Source organism: Phascolarctos cinereus, unplaced genomic scaffold (genome assembly GCF_003287225.1).
Source record: "Phascolarctos cinereus isolate Bilbo 61053 unplaced genomic scaffold, phaCin_HiC Scaffold_4;HRSCAF=312, whole genome shotgun sequence".
NCBI lineage: Eukaryota > Metazoa > Chordata > Mammalia > Diprotodontia > Phascolarctidae > Phascolarctos > Phascolarctos cinereus.
In genome coordinates, this window is record NW_027555847.1 from 726,418,305 (window position 1) to 726,436,873 (window position 18,569).

At 36.9% G+C, this 18,569-nt stretch overlaps 1 protein-coding gene and 1 pseudogene across 1 annotated transcript in view; both read right to left on the reverse strand.

Annotated features, from left to right (window-relative positions):
* LOC110202577 (vomeronasal type-2 receptor 26-like) overlaps positions 1-18,569 on the reverse strand; it is a 55,167-nt gene that overhangs the window by 25,878 nt on the left and 10,720 nt on the right. The window contains 3 exon segments of the mRNA XM_078151854.1: positions 8,010-8,037; positions 8,039-8,284; positions 11,051-11,283. Coding sequence (XP_078007980.1) covers positions 8,010-8,037; positions 8,039-8,284; positions 11,051-11,283 — 507 coding nt within the window.
* LOC110202538 (large ribosomal subunit protein eL38 pseudogene) lies at positions 5,903-6,171 on the reverse strand (annotated as a pseudogene).

Consider the following 18,569-nt stretch of genomic DNA (forward strand, 5'->3'; position numbering starts at 1 on the left):
TGGTGATGCTGAGAGAATTGAAGCAAAATTCAAATTCTCAAATGGGCCTTTATATTGATTTTTTTAAAAAAGCAGTCATGTAGATTTCAGTGCATGGTTCATTATAGATTGCATTTTCAGTTTTGAAATTCTCTCTATTTTTTGTTCTGACCCCACAAAAAAGGATGATTTAGTGACGACAGAGTTCTGAAATTCTGTTGGTACCTCTATTGCAACCAGTGTGTCTTCCCTGTGATTCCCAAAGGAACCAGACTATATTCTTACCTCTTTGTTTTCTTGTTGGTCCCCAAAAAATTTCTAGATTAAACCTGTTATATATCATTGAAGGTGGGCAATGGTTTTCTTTTTCTTTCTTTCTTTCTTTCTTTCTTTCTTTCTTTCTTTCTTTCTTTCTTTCTTTCTTTCTTTCTTTTTAGGCAATTGAGGTTAAGTGACTTGCCCAGGGTCACACAGTTAGTAACTGTCAAGTGTTTGGTCTGAGGATGGATTTGAACTCAGGTCCTCCTGACTTCAGGGCCAGGGCTCTATCCACTGCAGAAACTAGTTGCCCTGAATGGTTTTCTTTTTCAAACAAAAGAAAACTCATTAATGGTATTATGTGTGTTCTTGGCTTTGGACAAAATAAAATTCAACTATCCATGTTTTTACTGTATCTAAATGTATTTCAAATAAGAAAATCTAATTGTTTCCTCACTGAAACTGGAATGTAGATTTCTAGTTGTTTAAAAAAAAAGTAATCTGAGAGTATAAATGGAGACTAGTGGAATCTAAATGACCCAATACCCAAAAGGAATTCCCACCATCATGTAGCTGAAAAGCAGGCACCAATCTATGATTGAAAACCCCAAAGAAATATAACCTTACTACCTGTAAAGATAACCCATTCTTCTTCAGGTATAATTGATATAGATGTAACTTCTAGGAAATAAAATATCTTCCTTTCATATAACATAAATTTCACTTTTTTATACCTTCCAACATTTGATATTAGTGCCACCTTCCTACACCACATAGAACAAATATAATTCCTCTAGCACATGTTGCTGTTTTTGTCTAGTTGTTTCGGTTATTTGACTCTTTGTGACTCCTTTTTAGGTTTTTATGGCAGAGATACTGTAGTGGTTTGCCATTTCACTTTCTAGTTCATTTTTTTGTGGCCAGGCAATGAGGTTAAGTGACTTGCCTAGGGTCACACAGCTAGTAACTGTCAAGTGTCTAAGGCCAGATTTGAACTTACGTCCTCCTAACTCCCGGGCTGGTGCTCTGTACATGTGCCACCTTGCTGCCTATCTAGATTATTTTTACAGATGAGGAAACTGAGGCAAACATGGTTAAGGGATTTGCCCAGGGTCACACAGATAGTAAGTGTCTGAGGCCAGATTTGAATTTGGGTATGACTGACTGCAGGCATGGTACTCTATTCAATGTGCCATCTTCTCATGACAGATTTTCAAATATTGGAAAATAGGCATCATTGTCCCTTTGAGCATTTACCTCTCTAGTCTACAGTTTTTTTTTTCAGTTCCTTCAACCAATTCTCATATGACATAAATTCAAGACCCTTGACCATTCAACTCGCCCCTCTCTGAGTTATCAATAACCTCCTCAAAGTGTGGATCCCCAAACCAAACACGATACTCAAGATGAAGTCTCAGTGCAAAATGCAGGGGTAAATCACTTCTTTATTCTTGATATCTACCCTTTTAAAATGCAGCTGGGGATTATGTTAGGATTTGTGGATTCCAAATGACCCACATTGAATGAAAAGATGAATGAATATATAGATGCAAACAAATCTTTATTAAGTGCTTACCCTTTTCCAGGTATTGTGTTAAATGTAGAAATACTAATAATAAAAACCAATACACTTCTTCCTTCCAATAGATTATATTTATTTTGGAGAAGACAATACATACAGTGAAGTATTGCCCAGGAAGAAATATTTTTTGCCTGAGAAGTCACTGGGATGTTGGATATATAAAGCAATTTATTGTCATGTTCTTTCCATGAATAGTAGTATAAATTTGATAATTGTCTCCTAAGCTAGAGGTGAAAAGCAGTGAGTGTTAGGAAGGGAAGAGAAGTATCCAAAATTTAATAGAGTTGGCAAGGTACATTTAGGATCTTGTTTGGGTTAGATATGAAGATGTATCACCTAGGAGAGTTTTATAATTTGCAATTTATTTTTGGAGATGGAGGCTACAAAAATATCCATCGGATAAATACACCTGGCCAGTAGTGTAATTAGTCTGGATGACTACAATATTGAGATTGTAATGCACTAAAATCTGAGATTTTTTTTAACAATACCTGCCCCATTTGGTACCAGAAAAATTATATATATGTATATGTATATGTGTATGTATGTGTGTGTGTGTGTGTGTGTATGCATATGTATATATATCTCCAATAAAATGCTTTAAGTTCATACCAGTTCAATTTTTTTTTAGGTTCAGCACAGCAGTGTAGACCTTCAGGTCCATTTGGACCCTGTCTCTGCCATCTATTGTGTTAATTGTAAGACCGATCTTTATCTCATTTGCCTATTTGATGAGAATACCACCTCCATCTTTATGAGAATCATGAATAAAAATTTTAAACAGCGGAGTGCTAAGAACAGATTTCTCAGATATTTCACTGGTTACTTTCTGTTACGTTAACTTTGGACCACAAAAAAACTATGCTGTGAGTTCAACCAACCATTATTGCTGCTAAGTCTGCATAGTCTCTTCTATCTTGTATATTATCCATCTTCCCACTGTCTACTTAAGAATAGCATCATATGATTTTATTAAACATTTTTGACAAGCTTGAGTTAATTTTTTTTCTTGCCTTCTCTTGAAACTTAAGTAAACTTTATTTTTCATATTTATTCCAAGGCTAAGACTTTTCAGTGTTTGTTAGTGACAATTAAAACTATTCATGACAAAATTTGTATATACTCTTTACATATCATTTTTAACTCTTCATTTTCATGTTCCATTGGTTTGCATATCATTTCCCTCTATAAAACTGTTTTTCTTTTGAAAGGGAAAAATACATAATTCATCCTTGATGAAAAATTTACACTAGGATACATTCTGATCTTATACAAATCATATTTAGGGGAAAAGCATAGATTGTAAAATGACAATTGAATATACAAATCTCCTAGGAAATTTGTTGGTACTTAAGTCTTTTCTAAAACCATTTAATTAGTCTCTGCCTCTATTTTAGCTAGAAGAGAAATGGAAAATTTCATTTTCTAAGAAATGTGCATTTGATATTTTAATGTGATGTATACTATAATAATATGTACTATAGGATCACTTTCCTCTGCAAGAATAGCAATGCTGTCCAAAAAATGAAATAAGAATATTTTTGATTTGACCTATGCTTAATGAAGCCATGTCATAATCATTGATTTCTTTTCTAGATATATACACTATCTGCTTAATGCTCCATTCTTGAATTTTCCCCAGGAATCAAAGTCAGGATCACTAGCATAGCGATTTAAGATTCCATAATCTTTTCTTTTTTTTGAAAATTAGAACATTTATCATTCTTAAATTTTTTGTTATCTCTTTCATTTTCCATTATCACTTAAGAATTAATAAGTTTAAAAAACACTTAGAAATAGCAATTCGTAGTTACTTAAAAGACATGAGATATAAAAATGTTGCAATTATGATGTTTCCAATTCCTGCTCATAGATCCTTACTCAGAGGATATTTGTGCATTACATATTAAGTCAGATGGTTAACAAGAGTCAGATTGATTGTATAAGAAATGGTGGTCTGGGGCAAGGAGTCACTCAACAGAAAACTGGGCCGTAGGGCACAGGTTATTATTTTTTTCCAAACTGAGAGGGAGGCTGTAGCAGACATCGAGAATGTTAGTTGCTTTGAAATTAATCCACGATGCCAGTTGAGATTTTATCTCAAACAGATTGGAAAGTGAAAAAAAAATGCTTATCATTTCCCAAAATGAGGACGTTTGTAAACATGAATGCTATTTTATCTAAGGTCAAATATTATTCTTTTATTCATTTATAATTGTTTATGTTTGAGGTGAGTTGATGGTTTCACTTATAAATAGTAGTACTGTTACAATTGCTGCAAAAAACTTTTCCCCCCCAATTACATGTTAATGTACTTGTTTTTAGTTTTCTACATTTACTTCCACAAGATTTTGAGTTCCAAATTTTCTCTCCATCTTGTCCCTCCCCCACCCCAAGATGGCATGTATTCTGAATACCCTTTCCCTTAATCTGCCCTCCCTTCTATCTCCCCACTCCTTTTTCTTTTCCCTTCCCCCTCAACTTTCCTGTAGGGCAGGATATATTTCTATACCCCATTGCCTGTATATCTTATTTCCAGTTCCATGTGAAAAGAATTTTTTAACATTTGTTTTTAAAACTTTGGGTTCCAAATTTTCTTCCTTCCTCCCTCCTCAACCACCCTCATTGAGAAGGCAAGCAATTCAATATAGGCTATATGTGTGTAGTCATGCAAAACACTTCCATAGTAGTCCTGTTGTAAAAAACAAAGTATATTTCCCTTGATCCTATCTCCCCCTTTATTCTATTCTCTTTTGATCTAGTCCATCCTTAGAAGTGTTTGCTTCTGATTACCCCCTCCCCCAACCTGCCCTCTCTTCTGTCGTCATCTTCCTGCTTTCTTGTCCCCTTCCCCCCTATTTTCCTGTAGGGTAAGATAGATTTCCATACCCAATTGAATGTGTCTGTTATTCCTTCCTTAAGCCAAATCCAATGAGAATAAGATTCACTCATTCCCTCTCACCTTCTTCCACTTCCCCTCCACTGTAAAAGCCTTTTCTTGTCTGTTTTATGTGAGATAATTTACCCCATTCTACTGCTCCCTTTCTCCTCATAGTATAATTCTTTATCACCCCTTAATTTTATCCTCCAGATATTCCCCCCTTCACCTTCAACTCACCCTATGCCCTCTCTCTCTCTCTCTCTCTCTCTCTCTCTCTCTCTCTCTCTCTCTCTCTCTCTCTCTCTCTCCATCTGTCTGTACATACATACATATATACACACAAACATATAATTTTTCCCTTCAAGTACCCTAACATTGACAAAGCTCTCATGAGTTATAAATATCATCTTTCCATGCAGGAATATAAACAGTTCAACTTTAATAAGTCCCTTATGATTTCTCTTTCCTGTTTACCTCTTCATGTTTCACTTGAGTCTTGTAACTGAAAGTCAAATTTTCTGTTCAGCTCTGGTCTTTTCATCAAGAATGCTTTAAAGTCTTCTATTTCACTGAATGTCCATTTCCCCCCCCCGAAAAATTGTACTCACTTTTTCTGGGTAGATAGTTCTTGGTTGTAATCCTATCTCTTTGTCCTCTGGAATATTATAGTCCATGTTCTGCAGTCCCTTAATGTAGAAGCTGCTAAATCTTATGTTATCCTGATTATGTTTCCACAATACTTGAATTGTTTCTGGCTGCTTGCAATATTTTCTCCTTGACCTGCGAACTCTGGAATTGGGCTACAATATTCCTAGGAGTTTTCCTTTGGGGATCTCCGTCAGGAGGTGATTGGTGGATTCTTTCGATTTCCTGATCAATGACGTCTAGGCTCTTTTTGATCACGGCTTTCAGGCAATCCAATAATTTTTAAATGATCTCTCCTGGATCTATTTTCCAGATTAGTTGTTTTTCCAATGAGATATTTCACATTGTTTTCTATTTTTTCATTCATTTGGCTTTGTTTTACAGTGTCTTGATTTCTCATAAAGTCACTAGCTTCCAATTGTTCCATTCTAATATTTAAGGAAGTATTTTCTTCAGTAAGATTTTGGACTTCTCTTTCCATTTGGTGAATTTTGCTTTTTAAGGCATTCTTCTCCTCATCGGTTTTTTGGACTTCTCTTGCCATTTGGGTTAGGCTATTTTTTTTCTTTTTTCCCCCTACATTTTAATACAGGTAGAACATTGAATGATTCCTTCACTTCAGCTCCTTCACAGCCAAACCAGGAGGCAGGGACTGTTTAAGTTTCTCTGCCTTCTCTTTGTCTGTGATGACCAGTGTGTACAGGTACCTGCCGCAGTGAACCTTAAACTTCACATTGTCCTTGTTTTTCTTGATCTTGACAGATTTGGCATCTTTTCACCTAGCTGTCAGCAGGAAGTCTTTTATTTCCTCAATTTTTCAGGGCATGGCGGTGGCGGTGGTGGGATGAGGGGCAGCATCTGGCCTGAGAGGTCGTGCCACGGGAGAGATACTCACAACTGCCGAGGGCCAAGGAAGGGGTTAGGCTATTTTTAAAGTGTTATTTTCTTCAGTATTTTTTTGGGTCTCCTTTAGCAAGCTGTTGACTTGTTTTTCATGATTTTCTTGCAGCTCTCTCATTTCTCTTCACAGTTTTCCCTCTACTTCTTTTATTTGCCTCTCAAAATCCTTTTTGAGCTCTTCCATGGCCTGGGACCAATTCATATTTTTCTTGGAGGCTTTGGATGTATGAGCTTTGACTTTGTTGTCTTCTGGTTGTATGTTTTGATCTTCTTTGTCACCAAAGAAATATTCTTTGGTCTGACTTTTTTTGGGTGAAGTTTGCTCATGATCTCAGCCACTTACTTGAGTTATAAACTCTTTGTTAAGTTAGGGGTCTGCTTCCAGTGTGGAGAATGTACTGTCCCAAGCTTTGGGGGGGTTTTTGCAGCTGTTTTCAGAGATACTTTTAGGGACCTGTAAATTTTCAGTTCTTCCAAGGTGGTATGATAAGGGGCAAGGTGTTTACTCCTTTTCTGGCCTGTGGTCTGGTCTATGAGTGACCACAAGCAGTGTTTTCTGCCTTGGAATGGTGAGGAAGATTCCCTCTGCACTGCCACTGCAAGCTCCACCACATCAGCACTCCTCATTACCACAGGATTGTCATTCAGAACTGTGACCAAGATTCAAGCAGAGGCAAAGCAAGAGGATCCTGACTAAGCACGAGTAAAGAGATTCCTATAATCCCCCTCTGATCAGCCACTCAATTCCCCCTCATTCTGTGGGTTGGAAGTTCTGGAAGCAACCACTGCCCTGTGGCTGTGTGAGGGGAGTGGGGCTGGTACCCATCTTCTCTCTCACTGCAGTCACAGACTTTTCCTGCTGACCTTCTAAGTTGTCTTTGGCATTTGTGGGTTGAGAAGTCTGGAAACCACCACAGCTGCCTGTGATTCAGTCCTCTGAGGCCTGCTCCAGGTTTACTGAGGCCTGTTTTGCCTGCATACCCACACTGAACTGCGTTCCTCTCCCACCCTGGCACAATATACCTTTCCAATCAACTCTCCAGGTTGTCCTGGGCTAGAAATTTGTTTCCCTCAGCCTTCCTTCTGTAAACAACACTCTTCTTAATAAATTTAGGACTAACATTAATGGACTAAATGTTTTGAAAGGTGAAGCACATAGAGTGAAATGTAATAGTCTAATTGATCCTTCAACTGGAAGTCCAGGCATGGAAATTCTAGTTCCAACTCTTGCACCAGTGAATTGTATAATGTTGAGTGAACATTCGAACTCATCCAGTCTTCAGTGACCTCATCTGTGTAATGGGCAATTATATCTAGGTTTCCCCTCAGATCCTTTCATGGGCTGGAAGCTAAATGACTCCAATACCAATCTAGGCTTACAATTTGGGTGATGTTCCGAGAGAGGTTCATCTTCCTTGATGATGAAGGCAGCTGCATGATTTAGCAGTTTGAGGGTTAAACTTGTGTCAAGACCCGAGATGAAATCCTGCCACAGAAACTTTTAGCTGAATGATCTTGACCATGCAAATCAATTTCTCTCAGTAGCAGTATCTTCCTCTGCAAATGGGGGAAATAATAGCCCCTACTTTGTGGATTTTTTCTGAGAATCAAAAGAAATACATATTAAAAACACTTTTTAAAGCCATAAAAGTCTTCATAAATGCTAGTTATTGCTATTGCTACTGTTATATTATTACCTTTATTATAATCATTATTATTTTAGTCAATAAAGGCATAGAATATATGAGGTCCAATATCACTCACCTGTGGAAACTTGTAGAGGTCAAGCAGAGAGAGCTGATGTGGCTCCTCCAATAACAGCCACAGACTTGTCCTGCTCCCAGCAGCTGTAGCTAGGGATGAACTGGCCCTGTCCAGACAGCCACTGCAGAGAGCTCTCCAAGGTTCTCTCATCACTGTGGTAGGTGTTGTAGAGGTGGAATCCCAGGGAAATATTGGGCAATAGATTAGGATCCCTGTTAATCTCCTCTATAGCAAACACTAGAGCCAGGGCCTGCTGGTAATTTTTGTGCAGCCACCTGGAGGTGCAAGTGCCATAGAATATTATCAAAGCTTTTAAACAAAGAATACTTTTCAGAAAAAAAAGAATTCATCAGCCATGTTAATCAAAACTAAGAACTCCAACAGTTGTTTACCTCATCTCATTTGTATTAAAAAATAGCCTCATCCATGTGTCTTATTCCTATATTCTTCCCCATGTTTGATTTCTGAGATGATGAAGACTGTTGTCTTTAAAATTTTATGTGACTCTGCCTGCTTGAGTAATTTACTCATTCCATAAATAGGTATTGAGCACGTAGTAAGGACAAGATCCTATAGACAATATGGATGGTCCTTGACCCTAGAAGGCCTATGGTACAGTGGGAGAAAAAATAGATACACCAATAAGAATAATACAAGGTGGCAGGGGATATGTTAAAGTTTAATGGCACTGAAATCAAAGAAAACTGAGCAAAGGGAGGCCCCATCTTGCTGAAGGAATAAGAGAAGGCTTCAGTTGAGGGCATCATGGCCCATGAAAAGTGAGGATGATTTTGCTAAATGGTTATTTGGTGAAGAGGTCATTCCAAGAAGAGGAAATGCTACAAACAAGCTCACACGAATGTGGGAATAGGATGTACTGCACATTTGTGCTCCCAGCATCTTACTCAGGTCCTGTTTGATATCACCAGTGAAATCTGAGTTCCTGACTCAACCTTCTCTCCCCCCTCATTTTCTTTTCCTCTTGTGTAGGGCCTGAGAAGAATAGAAAACCAAAGTCATTTCAAAGATTTTGACTTAGTTCCAAGTCTCCAACCAGGAAGCCAGTAGCAAAGAACAAATACCTCTATTTTTCTTGGCAATGTTTTAAAATTATGTACAATCTAGTAAGATTTCTCCAACAGTTACCACCTCTCATACAATCTGGGCCTATATTAATGGAGGCAGAATGTGAGGAAGATAGAATACCAACCCCTGGCTACTGCACTTAACATGATAGTAGCCATAGAATTTTCAATTCTGTCTTGAGAAGTCATTTGCTAGGTTTTCGAGAATTTAAGACTCTGTATCCATTCTTTCCTTCTTTATTCATTTTCCATTAAATTAGAATCAGGGAGAAAAGGACAGTCTATACTCACATCAAGGAGTGCCATACTTAAGATAAAAGGTAAAGACTGCATAGAGTTTAAAAGGGCATTTGACTTAGAACAAGATTTTTGTTTAAAGTTTCACCAAAGGATGGTTGAACCTTCTTTTTCCTCTAAGTCAAACCACCAGTTCTGCTGGTTGGTAGATAATAAAGCAACCAATATAAGAAGAAGCATATTAAAACATTAAAAAGGGAAGAAATGGTCAAAATGATTTAATAATTTTGTCCTTTAGACAAAAATAGAGACATAAATACTTATAAAAGGAGAGAAAGGTATAATGGGAAATAAGAGAATTCAGAGGGATTAACAAAGTGACAGAAGGTAAGATAAAAAAGTCTTTGCCTACAAGAAGGTAGAGAAAAGGTCACAATGCTCATCTGCCAAAGTACCATCCATTGTATCTCATAGTCTGTCTCTCACAACCAGAAGGCAGAGTAATCTGCTAACGTGTTTCTTCTCAGCTATCAAAAAGGTACATTTTCCTGGAATTGTATTTTTGTCTGATTCCCATTACCATAGTGCAGACTTACAGAGGCTTTTCTGTGATTTTGCACTGTTACACACAGAGTTTCTGTTATGTAAACCAGGGTTTCTGCAAAGGGAATTGAAATAGGACAAAGTGCAAAACTGAATCCTGGCCACCAGCACAAATGTCACTACAGCTTGTCAAAATTTTTGAAAGGGAATGCAGTTCTATTTCTCTTGGATGCCTCCAGTTGAGCAAAACTGATGTGGAGAAACAAAAAAGCTCCCTTGTATCACTTGGAGAAAATCAGAACACTCCAGACATCACTGAGCAATAGCACAGATCTATAAAGAAATTTAGAAATCTCAATTAGTATTTGTTATAACTAGCCTGAGCATAACTCTCTCTTCCCAATAAACTCAATGTTCCAATCCCTCAGTTCAGGCTCTGTCTCAGGCTGGTCTAGTCAGCTTTGTTACGGTTCCTTAGCCAGGTATGCTCATGAAAATGTAACTAGTTCCAAGAAGAATCAAGAAAAATTGATAAATTCAAACACCTACAAGAGGGAGAAGACCTAACAGTATATGTTCCAGTGGAAGGGAAGGTAGGAGGAATATAACATTTTCATTGAAGAAGGAGATGCCATAACTCCCCAAAATATGCTCACTTGTTAACAGAGAGGCAAATGTAGTGAGGAAATATGGGAACTTTTATTCCTGTGAATGGGGCAGGATTTTTCTTGCCCAATAATGGCAGACTCAAGAGCAATAACTCTGCAAAAAGATGGAAAAGAGGCACAGGCCTCAAGAATCTCTGCTGCTTGGGGGTATTAACCTAATTCCAGGGGCCCTGGGGTTCACGTCCACTGATTAAGTAATAAAACATAGTCAGGACAAAGGAGGCAGAGGGATGAAATGCTGAGCTGTTTAGTACTGAGCTCTCCAGATATGAGCTATTTCAAAGGGATTTGGGAGGAGGAAATAGAGGAGAGAAGTTTTCTCTGTTCAACTTTGAAAGTTAATCGAACAGAGGGGAAAGTGATGAGAATGTAAAAAAAATCAGAGACAAGAAGATGGGGAAAGTACCTATTGTGTCCTCCCTCATGGGCCTGCCTTTCTGCTCCATCTCTAAGGACATCTTTTTAATCATCGAAGTGAAAATGACCCCAGACAGATAGAGGCACTTACTGATAAGGCTTACAGGTTTTGTGAGGTGGACTTTCAAACAGTTCCTCTCCTGTTATACTGTTCACTTCAACAGAGAACAAGGCTAAAAAGATCCCAATCACCAGGTCTCCATCTCAGGAAACAATGGGATTAATCTGGTGGAAGCAAGGAAGATTCTCTGTCCTGTGCCCAGAGACTGGAAGCTGTAGCAGCAGACATATGAGAATGGAAGAAAGGAGTTGAGAAATACTTTTCTGAATATGAGACAACATCTGGAAAATTAACCAAAGTTCTAAGCCTGGGGAAACCAAGGGGCCACACAGGCTAGAGCAAAGTTCAGCTGCCTTAATTATGGATTGATGAGGATCTTTCCATCATCAGAAATGATCTGTCTTTCTGTAGATGCCCAGGCTCTGGACTGCCTGTCACACCTAAGCAAGTACAATGGGACATTGGTCAGGTCCTTGTCCAAGACAAGAACAATGGTGCAAGACCCATGGAAGTTTTTATAGTTTCACCAGGTTTTAGACCAAACTCTGTCTCACAGGAACCTTATTTTTAGATACTGACAAGGACCACTCCTCCTACTCCAGCCTCCACAGAGAAGTCTTGGTTGAGGAAAAACTCTGGGGACCTGACTGCCTGGGCCATCACCAGCTGAGTCTCTGCATCCAAAGGAAAAACATAGATCCAAAATTGTGTTTTGGACTGTTTTTCTCTTGTTCCCAGCAGGGGCTACAGTACAGAAGTGCCTTCCTAGGAAAGTAATTTCTGTGTCCTGGATTCAGCAAAAGACCTGCGATGATTAAACCGCATGAGAAATTCCCTGTTATAGGACAAGATTACTGTACCAGGTGCAATGTAAGCCAGGTCTTATACTCAGGACTCAGTGTAATCTATTCTGACAACTTATTATAATATATACAATGCTCACGAATCCCCTCTCCAAAGTTAGTACTCTTTCTGCTACTTATTACTGCCTCCCAGAGAAGTGCACAAGCATGCCTCATCCACTCAGAATGCAAGTGGACATGCATTTGTCCATGAAGACTCATTACAAATATTTTATTTCTGAGATAACCAGAGTTATAAGGTGCCTCAGAGGTCATTAAGCATAAGACATCAATGATATAACTGTGCATTCTAGGATGTGGAGTTAAAATCATCAAAGGAGAAGGAATACATGTGTTAGGGCATAAAAATCTAATGATAAAATACAGAAAAGCAGAACTATTAAATGCATCCATCTCAGATCTTTTTTTATCGAAGTATTGCAGAATGAGAACCATTTATGTGACGTTACAACATTCTAGAGAAAACATCTTTGAAATATCCTATTACTCCGATCAATGCAATGATCGAGCACAAGTCCAGAAGATGGAAGATGAAACACAGTGCTCAATTTCTGCCAGAGGGGATGCGCTTGAAATGCAGAGGCACACACTGGCCCGATGTGGGGATTTATTTTGCTCGGCTACATGTTTATGTTGAGATTTTTTTCTATTATAATGCAATGAGGAAGAAGCAGAGGAAGTGACAAAACATGAATGCATATATGGAATAAATGTACTATTATACATTGTATTGTATTGTATTGTATTGTATAATAAATTTCAACTGCTAGAGAGGAGTGGGAAAGAGATTATTCTGGTCCTAGAGTTCCCACTTTTCTAACTCTTATAGCAGGACTCAGAATGGCCAAGCATTAGAGCTAAAAGAAGCCTCAGAATGCCAAGAGCCATACTATAGAATCAAGAATTCCAAGGGTGGGAGTACTCTTTTTTCTTTTTTAAAATTAATATATTTTGAATTATCAACAATTACTTCCATATGCTTTTGAGTTTTAAATTTTTCTCCCCCTCCCTCTCCATCCCCCTCCTCAAGAGGGGACACAATCTAATACAGGCTATACCTACACATTCCAATTAAACATACCTCCACATTGGTGATGTTGTAAGTAAGAATTAGAACCAATAGGAGGAACCACCAGAAAGAGGAAACAAAACGCAACAGAAGAAAAAAAATAGCAAATACTATGATTCGATCTGCATTCAAATTCCATAGTTCTTTCTTTGGATGTGGGATAGCATTTTCCATCATAAGGCATTTGGAGATGTCTTAGATCCTTGTATTGCTGAGAAGGGCTAAGTCTATCAATGTTAGTCATTGTGCAACGTGGCTGTTACTATGTACAATATTCTCCTGGTTCTGCTCACTTCACTCAGCATCAGTCCATACAAGTCTTTCCAGATTTTTCTGAAGTCTGCCTGCTCATCATTTCTTATAGCACAATAATATTCCATGACATTCATATACCACTACTTGTTCAGCCATTCCCTAACTGATGGGCATCTTCTCAATTTCTGATTCTTTGCCACCACAAAAAGAGGCACTATAAATATTTTTGTACGTGTGGGCCCTTTTCCCATTTGTATGATTTCTTTGGGATACAGCCCTATAAGTCCTATTACTGGGTCAAAAAGCATGCACATTTTGTAGCCCTTTGGGCATAGTTCCAAATTGCTCTCCAAAATGGTTGGATTATTTCACAACTCCACCAATAATGTATTAATGTTCCAATTTTCCCACATCTTCTCCAACACTTATCATTTTCCTGTTTTGTCATGTTGGCCAATCTTCTTCTTTTTTTTTTTTATCAGTCAACAAACCTTTATAAGTAGAAAGCAGAAAGGTTATGCTTAGCAAGCAGTCAGCATGTAACATTATCTGAGTACATTAGCAATCCTGCAGTGTCAGAGACATGAGTTGCCCTGGTCATACACGATATGTGCCTCTACAAGTGTGCCTTCAGCTCATAGGTTCTCAGAGTGTGTCTCTTTTTAAAAATTAGTTTATTTTGATTTATCAATATCTCAGATCTTAATGCAATAAAAAATACATTCAATAAAAGGCAGTGGAAAGATAGATTAAAATTAATTGGAAACTAAATAATCTAATAATAAAAAGTGGATCAAAGAACAAATCAGTAACTATTGATAATTTCATTTAAGAGAATGACAACAGTGAGAAAACATGTCTAGTATATGATTAACCCCAAAATTCAAGCTTTGGAGAAAAATATATTATTTGACCAAAAAAAAAAAACAACTTCTGGGAAAACTGGAGAACAGTATGGTGAAATGAGGTATAGACCTATAGCTCACACTGCATATCAAGAGAAGGTCAAAATAGGTACATAATTTAGACATAAATTAGACATAATTTAGACCACAAGCAAATTAGGGGAGCATGGAATAGTTTACCTGTCATATCTATGGATAATGGAAGAGCTTAGGAGCAAACAAGAGACAGAGAGCATTACAAAATGTAAAATCTATAATTTTGATTATATACAATTAATTTTTCATATAAACAAAACCAAAGCAACCAAGTTTAGAAAGGAAGCAGAAAGTTGGGGAAAATTTTACCAGAAGTATCTCTCATAAAGGCCTCATTTTTTAAATATATAGAGAACCTAATCAAATTTATAAGACTACAAATCACTTTTCAATTGATAAGTAGTCAGAGGATGTGGGCAGGCAGCTTTCAGACAAAAGAAAATCAAAGCTATTTGTCATCTTATGAAAAATGCTCTAAATCACCATTGATTAGAGCAATTCAAGTTAAAACAACTTTGACTTAACACCTCACACCTTTCTGATGGGTAAAATGACAAAAAAGAAAAATGATAAATGTTGGAGGGGATGTCAAAAAACTGGTATATTAATGTACTGTTGGTGGAGTTGTGAACTGATTAAACCATTCCGGTGGGCAATTTAGAACCATGCCCAAAGGCTATCAAACTGTGCATGCCCTTTGATAAAGTAATACCACTACTAGGTCTGTATCCCAAAGGAAAAAGAATGGAAAAGAATTTATTTGTACAAAAAGTTTTATAGTGGCTCTTTTTGCAATGGCTATGAATTGGAAATTGAGGGGATGTCTATTAGTTGGAGTATGGATAAACAAGTTGTGGTATATGATGATAATGGAATATTGTTCTATGAGAGATGACAAGCAGGATGATTTCAGAAAAAAAAAACATGGACAGACTTGCATGAGTTGATACAAAATGAAGTGAGCAGAACCAGAAGAACATTGTATACAGTAACAGCAATATTTTGCTATGAAGAACTGTGAATGACTTAGCTATTCCCAGCAATACAATGATCCAGGACAATCCCAAAGGACTCAGGGTGAAATATGCTATCCACTCTAGATAAAGAAACGATATCATCTGAATACAAACTGAAGCATAATATCTCTCTCATTCCTTCTTTTTTTCTTTCTCTTTTTTTTCCTTTCTCTCTGTCTTCCATTTTATTTGTTTGCTTGAATCTTCTCATACAAATTGACTTATATGGAATGTTTTACATGACTGCACATGTGTAACCTATATTGGATTGCTTACTATCTCAGGGAAGGAAAGTAAGAGTCAAAGGAGGGCTAGAATTTGGAACTCAAAACTTTTTAAAAATGTTAAAAATTGCTTTGATATGTAATTGAGGAAAAAACTAAAGATTATTTTAAAAAGTGGGAAAAAAAGAATTCAAGCTCCTTCAAGAGAGGAAATATATTTTTACTTGTATTTGTATCCCCAGAACTTAGCACAATGTCAGACCCATAATAAGCACTTAAGTTCTTGTTGACTAACTGATGTATTGATGAGTGATGGAACAAGTCCTGGAAGAAAAAGGAGAAGGAATCAAAGGATCAAGTTAGCCTTAGAAAGGACCCTCACCTTATACTTTAAATCCCTATGATAACACAGTGTTCTCTTCTTCAATGGGCAGAAAATTTCTTGAAAAGTCAGAGATTTAGGGGATTCATCCCTATTGACTTAGTTAATTTCAACAAACATTTTAGGTACTTCCTGTGTGGAAAGATAAATGCTGAGAACAGTGAGAGGATCCAGAAACAAAGTTTGGAAAAGATGCAATCATTTCCTAACAAAGCCCAATAATTGGATAATATACAGAAAAAAAATAACAGAAAGATTCCATTTTATATTCAAGGTTAAAGGGGGCAAACAAAGTGATACTAAAGGGCCATGACTGGTAGAATCCAGTGAGGGCTTCAGAGAGGGAGATTTTTGTTTGTTTGTTTTTGTTTTAGTTGTGTGTGTGTGTGTGTGTGTATCTTCAGAGGATGGGATGGACTTCCATTGCCATTACCAAAATAGAAGATATGAATAAAGATATAAACAGGGGGAATTCTGGAACATTGGAAACATTCAAATGGAGGAGGAACATGCTTAGATCTGTGGGTAATGGATGGCATTGGCCAATGGTGGCACAGTCCTTAGAATATGAGCAATATCTTTTGCCTTTTGCCAATCCACACATTGGCTGGTGAACCTGCTTCCGGAATTGAGTTATGAGGTAGCCCCTTCATTTTCTACTTCAAAGAACAGAAGGTAACTATCCTCTATTTTCAGTCAGCTTCCTTCGTGGTGACGCAAATACTTTTAACAGATGCTGAGCCAGAACTGTGTGGATAAGAAATTTTCAAACCAATGAGCCAACCCTCCCTCTGTCTCTCTCTCTCTCCCCCCCCCCCCTCTCTCTCTCTCTCTCAGAATTAATATGGGCCTCCAGATAGGATAATAGGTAGCAGCAATTGCCTGCCTCACTTGCCTTATTTCCCTACTTCATTTTCATGTGACCATGAATGCACAGCTCATCTTTTTTGTTTTATTATGTCTCTTAGTTTTTATTCTTTCCTGATATCAGATGATTTTGTTTCATCCATTAGTTTTTTTTTTAATAATTTCCTAATATTAGATGATTGAATAAAAGACACATATTCAACAAAGTTATGACTTTGTGAGATCCAAATAGTCAAAATAATAATCTTAGACCCCTTAGCATCTATAGCTAATTTCACTGAAGAACCTTTCATGAGAGACCTACTTAATTCATTTCAGCAATAAATTGATCCTGATACCTAAGGCACTGTGTCCTGCAATAAGCAGGAAAATTTCCCACTGTGTATGCCACACACAGAAGCTAACTTGGTTGTGAAAGCGATTTTTACCAATGACTAATTTTGAATCTATTGTCCTTAAGTATAAAATGGGTTTGAGGAGGGGAGAAAGAACCATGCTTAAAAGAATGCTACTGTATTTTAGTGCTTTTATTGAAGTTTGAGATTCTATTTTTTGTTTTCGGCAAGGCAATTGGGGTTTAGTGACTTGCCCAGAGTCACACAGCTAATAAGTGTTATGTGTCTGAGGCTGGATTTGGACTCAGGTCCTCCTGACTCCAGGGCCAGTGCTCTGTCCACTGTGTCACCTAGCTATCTCAAGATTCCATTAGTTTAATTCTATTAGTTTAATGCCACAAATTACTAGCCTATCCACTAAAGTTCACCAAAATCACAAAATGCATTTCAGAAAATTTTTTTTTCCAGCCATATGTTCATTATCACACTCTTGTGAAGTTGGCATTTTGAATCCCAAACCAAGAATTTATCTTTATCCCTATCAAAACTTATCTAATTCAATTTCAGCCAGAGTTCTAGCCTGCCAGTATCTTGTTCCTCTAGAAGATTAGCTGAAATTATTAACTTAAAAAATTGATTTAAAATCAAATTTAAGAAATTAATTTAACAAAGAATATATAAATATATCAATCAATCAACATTATTAAAGGGGTGGTTAGTAAACTTCTAGAGAAGGAGGTAGTAATTACAAAGAGTAGCTTCATCAGTAAGAGGTCATGTCTGACTAACCTTATTTCCTTTTTTTGACAAGTTTTCAAATGCGTTAATCATGGGGATGTTGGATATAACATTTTCTTAGATTTTAGCCAAATATTTGCCAAAATTAATCATATTATTATTATGGAAAATTTTTAATTTGTGAGTTAGTTACTGAATAGTTCAATGAATTTGGAACAGGTTTAAAGGCTAGACTCAAGCTGTACACATTGATGATTTAATGGCAACTTGGAAGAAAGTCTCCATTAGAGAACTCAGGGTTATGTGCTTGCACCTGTGATTATTCAATACTGTACTGGAAATCCTAGCAATAGCAATAAGAGAAGGAAAAGAAATAAAAGGAATAAGAATAGGGAAAGAGGCAATAAAACTATTTCTTTTTGCAGATGATATGCTGATATACTTGGAAAATCCCAAAGATTCAACTAAAAAAAGTTAGTCGAAACAGTTAATAATTTTAGCAAAATAGCAGAATGTAAACTAAATCCACATAAATCACCAACATTCCTATATATTATAAACAAAACTGCAAGAAGAGATAGTAAAATATACCTCATTTAAAATAGCTCCAAATAATATAAAATACCTGGGAGTACCACCACAAAAAACAAATCCAGGAACTATATAAACAAAATTCTAAAAAGATGTTTTATACAAATGAAATCAGATTTAAATACTTAGAGAAACATTAATTGTTCATGAGTAGGCTGGGCCAATACAATCAAAATGACAATTTTACCTAAGCTGATTTATATTTTCAACACTATTCCAATTAAATTGCAGAAAAAAAACCCACTTTTGATTGAATTAGAAAAAAATA